The 13,261-nt window shown below is 40.2% G+C and overlaps 1 protein-coding gene across 3 annotated transcripts in view; it reads right to left on the bottom strand.

The window, feature by feature from the left end:
- SCRN1 (secernin 1) overlaps positions 1-13,261 on the bottom strand; it is a 72,296-nt gene that overhangs the window by 44,506 nt on the left and 14,529 nt on the right. Inside the window, exons 1-2 of one of the 3 annotated variants that reach the window (XM_025378706.1) lie at positions 5,371-5,391; positions 4,023-4,182 (exon numbers count right to left, since the gene is read on the bottom strand). The exons of 1 other annotated variant lie outside the window; for it this stretch is intronic. In XM_025378706.1, coding sequence (XP_025234491.1) covers positions 4,023-4,181 — 159 coding nt within the window. In that variant the 5' untranslated portion in view covers position 4,182; positions 5,371-5,391. Of the gene's footprint in view, positions 1-4,022; positions 4,183-5,370; positions 5,392-13,261 lie in introns of those variants that run through there. One more of the 3 variants, XM_025378705.1, reaches the window with a different exon arrangement.

The following is a 13,261-nucleotide window of genomic DNA, read 5'->3' as shown; positions in this document are numbered from 1 at the left end:
GAAGCAAGAGCATCGCTTGAACCCCGGAGCTGGAGGTTGCAGTGAGCCGAGATCATGCCACTGCATTCTAGCCTGGGTGACAAAGCTAGATTCTGTCTCAAAAAACAATATATATATATATACTGTGTCAATACTGGCCCATCAATTGTAGCAAATGTACCACACTGATGCCAGACGTTACTAGCAGGGGAAACTGGGGGCAGGGTAAGGGGCTGTTTGGGAACTCTGTGCCTTCCGTTCATTTTTCTGTAAACATAAAACTGCTCTAAAAATAGTCTATTAATTTAAAATAGAAAAGAAAGAAAGAGAATAAAAGAAAGGAAAAGAGAGCAGGGTGCCAGTTGGGAAGAGTTCTGAATGGCATACAAATCAGCTTGGACTCTCATCCTTTAAACAATACGAAATACTTTTCAGCAAGGGAGTGATGGAGCTATGTTCTGGGAAGAAAATTTTGGTAACCCTGTACGGAGAAGACACAGGAGAAAGAGACCCAGGGACGAATAAGAAGATTGTAGCAGAAGAGAGATGGACTCAGTCTGAACGAGTCAGGGGCAGCGGGGAGGAGATGGACACATAAGAGAGGGGGCAGCGGGACTCAGTGACAGATGTCCCTGTGCACTGGGGATGGGGACAGGGGGAAGTGAGGGTCAATGTTTCCTGTGGGCTTCTAGCATAAACGTGGCCGACAATGGTGCTGTTAGAGCAACAGGGATATATGAGCTGGGGGAAATGAATTTGCTTTCTTACCTGTGAGGTTATTTCACCTGCAGAATATGCAAGTGGGAATGCAAAGAGGAAGCTCAAAACACAGGTATGGAACTCAGAAGAGAGGTCAGAGCTGCCTTAGAGGCTAATTATGGTATATATCACACTGTACTTATGGAAGGGGATAGAATTTAACCTAAACATATCTGAGTAATCATATACTATTGGTTAACCAGCAAAAGAAATCTAGCCTCGCCCTTAAAATAATTGTAACCATGAGAGTAAAATAAGAGTTATGTAGCCTATCCTCCAAAAAAGAAAACAAAATGTTTTGAAATATTCATTTCAGACATGTTTATAAATTGCTTTGTGTGATTTTTGAAGTTACTACGGCTACTTAACAAATTACCCCAAAATTTAGTGGTATAAAACAACTTTTTTAATGCTCATGGATTTGAACAGCAAATAGCAGGGATAATGCGTCTCCACTCCAGTGTCTGGGGCCTGGAATCATCTGAGAGACTGAGGAACGATAGAGAGAGGAGCGAGAGAGAGAGAGAGAGAGGAATGAGAGAGTGAGAGAGAAAGAGAGAGAGAGTGAGAGACTGAGAGAGAGAGAGAGAGAGAGAGAGAGAGAGAGGCTGTATCCTTTTATGGTCCAGCCCTGGAAGTCACAGAGCATCACTTCCACCATGCTCCATTGGTCAGAGCAATCACAAGCCCTCAAAGATTCACAGTGAGAGTGAAGGGCATAGACTCACCTTTCCCTCTTCATGGGAGGAGTGCCCTTCGCACTGGAAGAAGGGCACGTGGGATGGGATTTGGTGCAGCCACCTTTGGGAACTTAAATCTGCCCATGTAAAAATCAAAGATTATTTTAGTTTGTATGTCTCTCAGGAAAAAAAGGGTAGAAATGTTCAGGAAGGACAGACAGGGAAGGTCAGTAACAACTCAAACCAGCAAACTTTATCCACACAGAGTCCACTCTATTCCAGGAAAAGAGAGAAACATTTGAGCCCAAATAACGTGAACATTTACTCACTGATGAATACCCATTTAAAACCTAACATGCTCACCAGGGAACCTAGCACTCTTCTTCAACTGTAGGAAAGGAAAGTTCCACTAAAGTTTCAGGGGTTTTTATTAAGTTAGTGGCTCAGTAAGAGAGGAAAGTGGGTCTGGTGAAAGCCCAGTAGGAGACAGTCTGCCACCAGATCATCCAGACAGCCCATGTGAAGTCCTGCCCACTTGTCTGTTCATTTCAGTGCCTTTGTTAAATTCATGTAAAATAAGCAGCCCCTCACAGAGTTCTGTTCCTCTTTGGTGCTGATTACTGCTTTTAAAGAACTGAAACAGAGCCAGTGATTTAAGATTTAGATAAGAAAATAAAATACACATTGGACATAATGGAAGAGTTTAAGAAAAAAAAAGAAAATACAAATTGATGAATGCCTATTTGAAACCAAGCACAAACATCAGAAAAATCAGTTTATTTTGTGAAGCACAGAGCACCAAAGAAGAGAGGTTATGCAGTGAAAAGAGCTTCTTCATTTACTAGCCCTAATTTATTTTCTGCAGATTTTCATTTCAAATTACCATCTAAACACACACACACAGAGAAACACACACAGGTAAATATACTTATAAAAACATAACCAAGAAGGTTATGCCTTGAATGCAAAGATGGTTCAATTTGTCACATAAATATAAAGAAAAAAATAAGTGATTATCTCCATGAGTACTGAAAAGATACCTAACAAAATTTAATATCTATTCCTGAGTTGTTATTTTTAGAAATACTCAAAATAGAAATTCATGCATACTTTTTTTTTTTTTTAAAGAGATGGGGTCTCACCATGTTGTCCAGGCTACTCTCAACTTCCTGGGCTCAAGTGATCCTCCCACCTCAGCCTCCAGGGTATCTGGGACGACAGGCATGTGTCACTGTACCCGGCTTACGTATACTTTTTAACATAAGCCAGGTGCAATGGCACATAAAACTACATAAATCTCAATCCCAAAATCACCAGCTTACTTAATAGGGAAGCACTAGAGACAGCCCCACTCAGGTCAGGTGCAGAGCCAAGGACAACCACTATTTCTACTACTACTTAACATAAAACCTGAGATATTAAGCCAAAGCAATAAAACAAGAAAACAATTAAAGACAGAAGAACAACTAAACAGTCTCTATGTGCGGGTGATATAACAATATACCTGGAAACCCCAAGAGAATCAATGATAAAAGCTGACACAACCAATAAAAGAATTTAGTAAAATGGCAGAAAGTACAATTAACATAAAATAGCCATCGTGAAAGTTTGACAACACATTCTGGGAATACGAAGAAACAGGCATTGTCATACAGTGCTGATGCGAATGCAAAATGGTACACCACCTATGGAAGGAAATTTGATAATATTTAATAAAACTACATTTTTATTTACCTGTGACCCAGCAATTTCATTTCTAGGCATGTATCCCAAAGAAATACTGACAAAAATAGTATTTTTAAAAGACTCAAAATAAGAATTAATGGATAATGTTTTATCATGATAAAAATATATAAACTGAGGCCAGACACTATGACAGATGCATAAGGCTGTTATCCACTTCAGTGTTGTTTGTAATAGCAATAGCCTGAAAAGAACCCAAATGTCCAGCAGCAATATGGGGCTGGTTAACTATGATAACATCCATAGAATGAAACACCACGCAGTTCTAAATGAGGAATTATGACCTGCATGTACTGTAGGGCGTGATCTCCAGAATATGTTTTGAGTTGAAAAATACAAAGTAGAGATTCAACTTTAGAAAGCTGATTGAAGAAAATAAAATAGTAAAATAAAAATGAAACAAAATGCAAAGTAGAGAAAAGTATACATGGCATGCTGCTGTTAATCAAAGAAAGGAGGAAAGGGACCAGGATGAATACACACATGTGTATGTGATTTATTACATATATATGTGTAATTTTGCAAATGGAAGGATAAACCAAGATCTTCCAAAACTTGATTACCTATAGGGGAAAAGATCATGGAGTAAAGGGGACAAGGATAGAAGTCAGACTTCTGTGAATAAATCTTGTTTTTTAGATTTCACTTTAGAACTATGTACATATTTTACTTAATTACAAAACAACGGCCATAGGAGTGAGCATAGAGCTCTCCCATGACCTAGTTTTCAAGGCTATGAGCAAACCTGCATGGAAACAGGAATCAGCAGAACTGACATGACAGCTCTGACTTGTGAGCAAGCTTCCAAGAAAAGAGAAAAGAGAGTAAGTGTGACTCACGAGACCGCAATGCACGACGTACCTCAACCTTGCTCTCCTGTTCGTGATCAGCAGCTGAGAAATACACAACCTCTTGCACTTCATCTCTGGGTCGGGCTGAATTTTTCCCAAATACCACCAGACCATCCTTAGCACGTGGAGGGAAGGCCACAAAACAGTAACTTGGAGGAGCTGCAGCCATCCTGAAAAGAGAATGCCAGCGAGAGTGGAAGCAGGCCTCACATGGAACATTGCAACAGTGAGTTCTTCAAACATATTTCACCAGCTAAAAGGGTTTTACTATTCGACTGTGCACAGCTAGCTCATTAAAAGATCCCAGCTGCCAAATGAAGGTGGGGCGCCTGCAGTGGAATGACAGAGCCACCAAGACCAGATATTGTTTAATACTCTGTGGGATTAAATGAGCTCAGATTTGCAACAAACCACGGCGGCAGCCAAAAGTGCAGTGACGTGGGAGAAAGGAAAGGAGGTTATTGTTCTAGGCAGAAGACACAGACACACACCACACATACACACACTGCAATCTGTTCGCAGTAATAAAATAATAAATAAACATACCTTAATACTAACTACACAAATGCCTCAGAGATGCATAGCCACCACATAACAGATTTGGGGTGTGATGTGGAAATGGGTCTAGAGATCAATTGAAAGATACCCTGCTTTGTTGTTTTTAGTAGTTTTATTCCACCTCGATGACATAACACTCAAACACCTTTTGGTTTTCTGTCTCCCCAGCTGCTCCTGGACTGGCTTGTTCTACCTGGCCAGTGCACATTCTCACTGCTTCATCCTTCTTTCCTCATTTAATGCTCTTTTCTAGCTGAGAAAATGCATCCATGCTCAGAGCTTCCCTTGTCAGTTACACGCTGATGACTTACACATTTAATTGCAGCCGGGTTCTCATCTTAAGCCTCTGACCTACAGACCCAACTGCCTGCCTGATATCTGAGGCTGATTTCATCTTCTTCCCTTTTCAAGGTTCTTTATCTTGGTAGCCAAGGTAACCATCCTTACCATTTGCTTCTCCATTATCTAATATGTCACCAAGTCCTGTACATTCTGTCTCCTAAATCTCTATGGAAACCTCCCACTCCTCTCCACCTCCACTGCCACCACCCTGCACCAAGCCACCATCATCTCCAGCCTGGACCACTATGGTAACCTCCTGAGGGGTTGCTTCAAAACCTCTATTACTCCCCACTCCAAAACATTCTCCACACTGCAGCCAAAGTGATCCTTTTAGAAGGAAGATTTGATCACGTCATTCCTGCTTAAAATACTTCAGCAGTTTCCCAAGGCTCTTGGAATAAAGACCAAAATATGATCAAGTTTGTTCCCCCTTCCCAGCCCCATCTTCTACCACTCACCCCTCCACTCTCACAATGCTGGCACACAGGCCTTTTTCTAGTTCTTCCAGTGCCCGCCAGACCTCTGCACATGTTCCACCCTTTGTCCTAACCATTCCTTTCCCTGCTTCCTGTACCAAAACTATCTGCCTGGTTAACTCCTGCTCTTTCTCGTACCAGCTCAAATATCACTCTAGTACTCTCATTTGTGTTGCTGTACTATACACTCTCATAGAATCCTGTCCTTTTCCTTCAAAGTAATTATCATAATCTGAAATGCTTATTTTATTACCAACAATCAATATTTAGCCTCTCCCAGAAAAATCAAAGCAATATGAAAGCAAGGACCTTTCTCTTTTGCACACCGCTGGAACCGCAGCTCTACACTATGTCTTGTGCAGAGTAGATTTTAAATAAGTGATAAACAAGTGTTCTTTTCTTGTTTATTAATAGTCCACCATACTGAAGCTGACTCTCTAACATCTCTCTTTTCTCCCGCCATGCCTCTGCACCTGGTTTGAATGCCCTTCCCTTAGTCTTTGTACATATCCTTCAGGATCTGATTCAAACCCCTTTCTCTCATAAAGACTTCTATAAAGGACTCTCATTTATTCAGCATCCACAAGCACTAATACATCCATTTTGTTCTAAAAATAATGTACATTTGTTGCTTGTATATTTCTTCACCTGTTTCAAAGAAAGCTCCCTGAAGGCAGGACTCATGCCATCCAACCATAGTAGCCCTTTCCCCAACCTCTGGCATTACAGGTACTCAAGAAACATTATCTAGTGTACCAGCTATTGTATTTGTATCATCAATTATCCAACTTCCATGTGTTTTGGAAGTCTGAAATATAAGTGAGAAGTAAAGCAATGTTTTCAGAGAAGCACTAGAATGGGATTCAAAACTCAGCTCCACCACCCACTAGCTGTGTGACCTGCTTAAGTTACTTTACCTCTCTGAGCCTAGGTTTCCCTTTTGCAAATGTTTTGCTCCAGCCCACAGGTTTATCATGAGTATCAAACAAAATGATGCTTGAGAAGATATTTTGCAAACTGTGGAGGCCGCGTAAGTATAGGATACTTTATTTGCTGGCTGGGTGTGGTGGCTCATGCCGGTAATCCCAGCACTTTGGGAGGCCAAAGCAGACAGATCACTTGAGCCTAGAAGTTTGAGACCAGCCTGGGCAACATGGAGAGACCCTGTATCTATAAAAAATACAAAATTAGCCGGGTGTGGTGACGTGCACCTGTAGTCCCAGCTACTTGGGAGGCTGAGGTGGGAGGATCATTTGAGCCTGGAGAGGTTGAGGCTGAGGCTGCAGTGAGTGGAGATCACACCCCTGTACTCCAGCCTGGGCACAGAGTGAGACCCTGTCTCAAAAAAAAAAAAAACACAAAACTTTATTTTGGGTTTGACTGTTAAAATAGAACTGTATCTAAAATTTTCTGTTAAGCAAACCAATCAAAATCTACTTGCCTCATTCCTAATTAGAGCAATTATCAAATTTCAGAGTCATCAATATTCTATGTTTAGAAACCTCTTTGTACCGGACTGTATTGCTGTTTCTATATCCAGTCTACTTCAGGTTAATGTCTACATGCACACTCAAGAGTTCTTCCCTGCATTGTTTATGGTAGGCCCCTCCCCAGAGTGCAGAGAAATGGGGGACCCCCCACAATTCTGAAAATAATTCCCTCCTAGCTCAGTAAAAATATCACCCCTTCCCTCTGGGAAAGAAAAGCCAGAAAGATAAAGAGGCTCCAGTTCTTTCTCCCCTTAACCTTTCCCATTTTCACAAAAACGGCTTTATCTTCAGACTGGAGGAGTAGAGAGAGATAAACAAAGAATGTGTATGCACAAGAAAGACCTAGAATAATTATGAAATCAAATGCCTTTATAGAGTGCTACTAGAATCTGATCATTGGGGGAATTGCTGGTGGAGACAAATAAAGTGAAGCAGACCCAGAGGAAGATAAGATGGGGAAAGGATGCATTTTCTCTTGTGTGATGCCTCGAGTATCTTATATGCTCCCTTTCTCCCCATCATTGGGCCATTTCAAAAGAGCTGGTGTCTTGCCTAGGAGCAGAACCTTACTTTATTTGATCCTTAAAAATGGTAGAAATCCACCAATTTTGCATTTATGAGATTTATCTATAGAATATAAATAAAACTCACGGGGTTTTGGGCAAGCACCTATTATTCGGCCAAGGCACCTGCTTAGTCAGCAAGTCATCTGGGTCGTATGATCATGAGGAGGATATAGGCAACAGAAGCCTAGGGGTATGTGGGTCAAGGGAGGCCAGCTTTTCCACTGAATTTTGTGAACGACTGGGAATGCCAGCAGGGAGCAGAATTTCAACGTCTGTTTTAAAAATTAAAAAGCTAGATGAACCAGCAAACTGTACATCACATCTAGGAGCAAACTAGCCCAGNATTACAGGTATGAGCCACTGTGCCTGACTGTTTTCATTTTTTCTTACACCAACAGGAATGAACTTGAAAGGATCAGATAATATTTGGATAGAATCAAATATTGTTGCAAAGACATAGGTACGTTTCAGCAATATTGGATTTATATCTATAAATATATATAATATTTTTTACTTGCAGAGAAGAGTGTTGCCATATTTGGTTTAGACTGATCATTTCTGGGTATGCTATTGTTTAAACAAAACTATTTTATTTTATTTTTGTAAAAACAGGGTCTTGCACCGAACACAATAGTTCACACCTGTAATCCCAGTGCTTTAAGAGGCCGAGGTGGGAGAGTTGAGTGAGCCCAGAAGTTTGAGACCAGCCTGGGGAACATAATTAGATCCTATCTCTCCAAAAAAAAATTTTCGGCCGGGCGCGGTGGCTCAAGCCTGTAATCCCAGCACTTTGGGAGGCCGAGACGGGCGGATCACGAGGTCAGGAGATCGAGACCATCCTGGCTAACACGATGAAACCCCGTCTCTACCAAAAGATACAAAAAACTAGCCGGGCGTGGTGGCGGGCACCTGTAGTCCCAGCTACTCCGGAGGCTGAGGCAGGAGAATGGCGTGAACCCGGGAGGCGGAGCTTGCAGTGAGCCGAGATCCGGCCACTGCAATCCAGCCTGGGCGACAGAGCGAGACTCCGTCTCAAAAAAAAAAAAAAAAAAAAAGAAAAGAAAATTTTCTGTAGAAAATTCCAAAAGAATTTTCAATGTGGTGACCACTAGCCTCAGGCAGCTAGGAAGTGTAGTTAGAACGATGAACAAACAGAGTTTTCCATTTTATTCAAAACTTTAATTAATTTTCATTTAAATAGCCACATGTAGCTAGTGGAAACTCCATTGGACAGAACAGTGATACAGTGTCCCAAAGAAACCCAGAAATGAAGATTTTCATATTAAGCCTTCCAGTGATCTCAGAAGTACTTATTTGTGAAGTCCTCTTATTCTAAGGATAAAATGTGCTATCATCCACGTAAATTGAATTAGCAAAGAGGAGGTGGGACACTTCCGGAAGACTGAAGAAAACAAACATTAGGAAGCAGCTACGGAACTCACCAGGCTGACTTAGATTGTGTAAGTTAAAGGTGATCATAGTTCTAGATGCCAATTACACTTCTCTTGGTGTGAATCTCATATCCTGACTCTGAAAACACCATGAGAGTGGCCCTCATTACTATCTGGGAATCCTTTGTGTACTTGTCTGGCCAATTCCTCTATTTCCTAAATGAATTTTTGACACCTTCACTGTTCTTCAAATCTCCACCCACCTCCTCTAAGGAGAAGTCTCACTTTCTATTCCACAAAAGACAGGTGAATGGAGGGAGAATGCTTCAGAGAGAGGATACGTAGGCCTGAAGGCCCTGCAACTAGGGAAAAGGTACAGAGCCAAGAAATTAAAAAGCTGATGCAACTGAGTCCAGAGAAAGGAGGGAAGAGGCCTAGAGAGGCGAGTAGATGGGCAGGTCCACATTGAGCCTTGAAGGTCACATCAAGGACTTTGGTGTCTATTTCACAACACACAGTAAAGCACTGAAGGCTTTTAAGCCAGGTTTTAGATTGACAATTGCATACAGACAATGTCAAAGAAGTTGCCTGTGATAGGAAGGAAACCACAAAGCAGATGGAAATGATGAAAATAGAATAAGTAATTTCATTTCTATGTACTTACCCTAAGGAAACGATCAGGAATATGGGCAAGGGGTATGCGTAAGTGTTCACATAGTGGTATTCATACAGGTGAAAACCTGAAACTTACTTGTCCAGCATCAGAGAATTGGCTGAAAATGTTTGCTACATCTATCGGGTAGAATACTATAAACCCATTAAATATATGTTTGTGAAGAGTTTTTAATTGCATGAAGAAATGATTTGAGGGGACAAGATAAATTATCTTAATTATTTAAAATATACGTAGAAAAAGACTATGCCCAAATACTTGCCCAGGAAATGTACTCAAAATATTAACAGTGGGAGCCCAGCAATGAAATATTCTTTGCTTTTTCATCTTTTCCTCTAATTTCCAACTTTCCTAGAAGTATTTTTATTGATATAATCCCAGAAATGATTTTTAAAGTAAACCCAGGAAAGAAAAGCAATTTAGGAATTTTATTTTAAAGAAAAATTTTAGTTCTGCTTCTATGTCCTAATACAACTGAAATTTCAAAAGGGGCAAATTCTTATATGAGTTATAGCTAGGATGAATTATTTTATTTGGCATTGTTCTCTGATACTTTATTTTACCTTTTTTACACCCTGCCCAACTCAGAGCTGCTCAGAGAGCACACAAAGTTTCATTACTATGTTTCACACAAAAAGTGAGTTGGCCTCCTACAGTTGTCCATGTGGGAAAAGAAAAACTGGCCAATCTGGAAGCCAGAGCTCTCATGAACCTGAGATGAAACCCTTCTGAAAGTGGTTCAAAGGAACTCAATTATCTTCCTATTATTTGTCAAAATGTTGAGTAACATACCAGATATTCACACTAAAAAGAAAAAAAAATCTGACAAGTTACATCATTTATATATTACATAAAACATGCATTTTTAAATATTTGTTTACATGATTCTTTTTTTTTTTTTTTTGAGACAGAGTTTTGCTCTGTCACCCAGGCTGGAGTGCAGTGGTGTGATCTAGGCTTACTGCAACCTCCACCTCCTGGGTTCAAGCAATTCTCCTGCCTCAGCCTCCTGAGTAGCTGGGATTACAGGTGCACACCACCATGCCCAGTTAATTTTTGTATTTTTAGTAGAGACGGGGTTTCACCATGTTGGCCAGGCTGGTTTCAAACTCTTGACACCATGATCCGTCTGCCTTGGCCTCCCAAAGTACTGGGATTACAGGCGTGAGCCACCGTACCCAGCCTACATGATTCTTAAAAACTGTTAAATTATTAATGTATGACACAGAAACTGGCTTTAAGATTTTTCTCCTTTTCCTTTATAACCTCATACAATGTTATGAAATGTATATTCTCCTTCACAAAGAAAAAAAAAAAGAGTCTAAAATTCAATTAACTCCCAATCACATACACAAATACAAAAACTTAGAACATGAGAAAACTTATTTATATTCAGCTTTGAAAAGTAGAATATAAGCATTTGATATGGGGTTTTCCATCATAACTACATTCTACTTAAACCGGTGTTAAAATCAGTGAACAGTTTGTCCAGAAATAAAGCCATAATTGATGGCTTCTTAAAAAACTTACTTGTTTTGAGGCATAATTCTGAAGCTGCTTTCTGAGCCGTGGGGACCCAGAAATGGGAGTGGGGTTTCAGTGTTACGCTATAGGCCTGAAACTGGATGCGGGTGTGTCCAAAGCAGTATTTTCCTAACTGTATGTTGTGGCCTTTTTGTGGTTTACGAAATCAATTTAGCGGATAGGAGCAAGTTTTTTTAGAAAAGCATTTTTAGAAAGAATTTATGCATCTCACACAGTAAGGGTAAGTACTGATGCAAGAAACTGTAATTTCAAGTTTGGGTACATACACATGCACATATAAGTGTCTATAGGTATTAAGTTGAGATGTAACATTTCTTACTGTGAGTCTTAAGGAAAAAACTTAAAAGCAACAGGCTAAAAGGGCAGGTCTGCTGAATAAGGCTTCTTTGTGGCAAATACCCATTAGGATTCTTGCCAGGTTAGCAATACACTGACAGTTCTAATTAATGAAACACTCCAATTTAACTCCCATAGATGGGTAGGCTGACAGGCATTTCCTAAGAAGCCTTTGTTAAGAGTATTTTAAAGTGCATTTGTCTGTAGTTTGTACTATACATTTATGTTCTGTGTGTTTGCCAACTGATTAATGTTGCATGCTATGGGAGGAGAGGAGATATTAAAGACTGAAGGTTAGGGTAAGGATGGAAGTTGTAAATGTAAAGGTATCATGTAGCTGGTATCATTTTTGTGGTAGAGAAAAGAAGTCAGATTATTTACGTTGGCAGAGCATGAAAAAATATCTGCCACTTTTTCTCCTAGTCCCTCCTCCAATCGGTTCTCAGTGCGAGCCACCAGCTTTCCTTCAGACCAACGCTGTCCAGGAGAATTTTCTGAGATGATGGAAATAGTCTCTATCTGCACCGTCCAATACAGTAGGCACCAGCCAGATGGGCTATCTGGTACTTGAAATGTGGCTAGTGCAATGAAGGAACCAAATTTTTAATTAATTTCAAATTAAACAGCCAATATTAGGCTAAGTGAGATAAGCCAGTCATGAAAAAACTTACGTAAGGCACCTAGAATAGTAAAACTCATAGAAATGGAAAGTAAAATGGTGGTTGCCAAGGGCTGGGCAGAAGGGAATGCGTTGTTTACAATCTGGGTACAGATTTCAGTTTTGCAAGATGAAAAAGCTCTGGAGATCAGTTGTGCAACAATATGGATGTCTTTAACACTTCTGAACTGTACAGTTAAAAAATGATTAAGATGGTAAATTTTATGCTATGTGCATTTCACCACAATTAGAAATAAAAATTAGAAAATTAAAGAGCCACATGTGGCCAGAGGCTACCGTATTAGACCATCCAGCTTTAGCTACTGTGCTATTGGCTATGGTAAAGCATCCCTAAGCTTACTTTCTAACCACCATTGTCCTCCTTAACAAACTTCTTTCAGGATTCATGACTTCCTCTTGGGAACAAGATAGTAGTGCTTCCCTGGAGCTTACTGCAAAGGAGCTGCGTGTACCAACATTCATCCTCTGACTGGTGGCAGGAGGCCCAAGTTCAGGCTTGAGGGACTGGAGTACTGTACTCCCGTAACTAGGAGACCGCATACAGAATGTCTAGCTGAGGAGGGAGGAAGCTGTGTGGGAGAAAAGGTCTTTGTCCTCAAGTTCAGTGAGTAGTTATTGAAGGCGCGAATGCTCTGAGCCAAGGCAAGGGTTCTTTTGCATGACTGCCAGCCCACCCTGCCCCTTTATCTCAATGATGCACACAGTATCCCTCATCAGTTACCTTACCCATTAAAAAGAAAGCCTTGAGCTGCCTAAGAAAAAGAAAACAACTGTCTATATAAGCTATTGGTTTATTACGCGTCTTGTAAGTACCGATGACAAACTGCCTTTACTTATGTAAAGAATGAAACTCAAATATCCAGCTAGGCTTCCCTATTCTCCACACTGCCAGCTTTACTGAGCAGACTGAATACATTTAAATTCAATGTCTGTGAATTATCACCTTCCAGAAAAGCAAAGGAGAAATTATTTTATTATACTCTTCATTAATAAACTCATTTTTAAATGATTGTCATTCCTGCTGAACTGAAAATAGGACAAATGATACTCATTTATAAATTGATTTTTCTGTTGTAAACCTTCTATTGAAATAGGAATAAATGAAGTGTTTGGGAAAGGAATTATCTAATTAAAAATTGGGATGTAAATGCCAGCTGATGAAAGTCATCTATATAAATTAGCTCAGACTCATC

This window comes from Theropithecus gelada, chromosome 3 (assembly GCF_003255815.1).
Source record: "Theropithecus gelada isolate Dixy chromosome 3, Tgel_1.0, whole genome shotgun sequence".
Taxonomy (NCBI): domain Eukaryota; kingdom Metazoa; phylum Chordata; class Mammalia; order Primates; family Cercopithecidae; genus Theropithecus; species Theropithecus gelada.
Note: the sequence above shows the minus strand (reverse complement) of the source record. Positions and strands in the feature narration are given on the sequence as shown.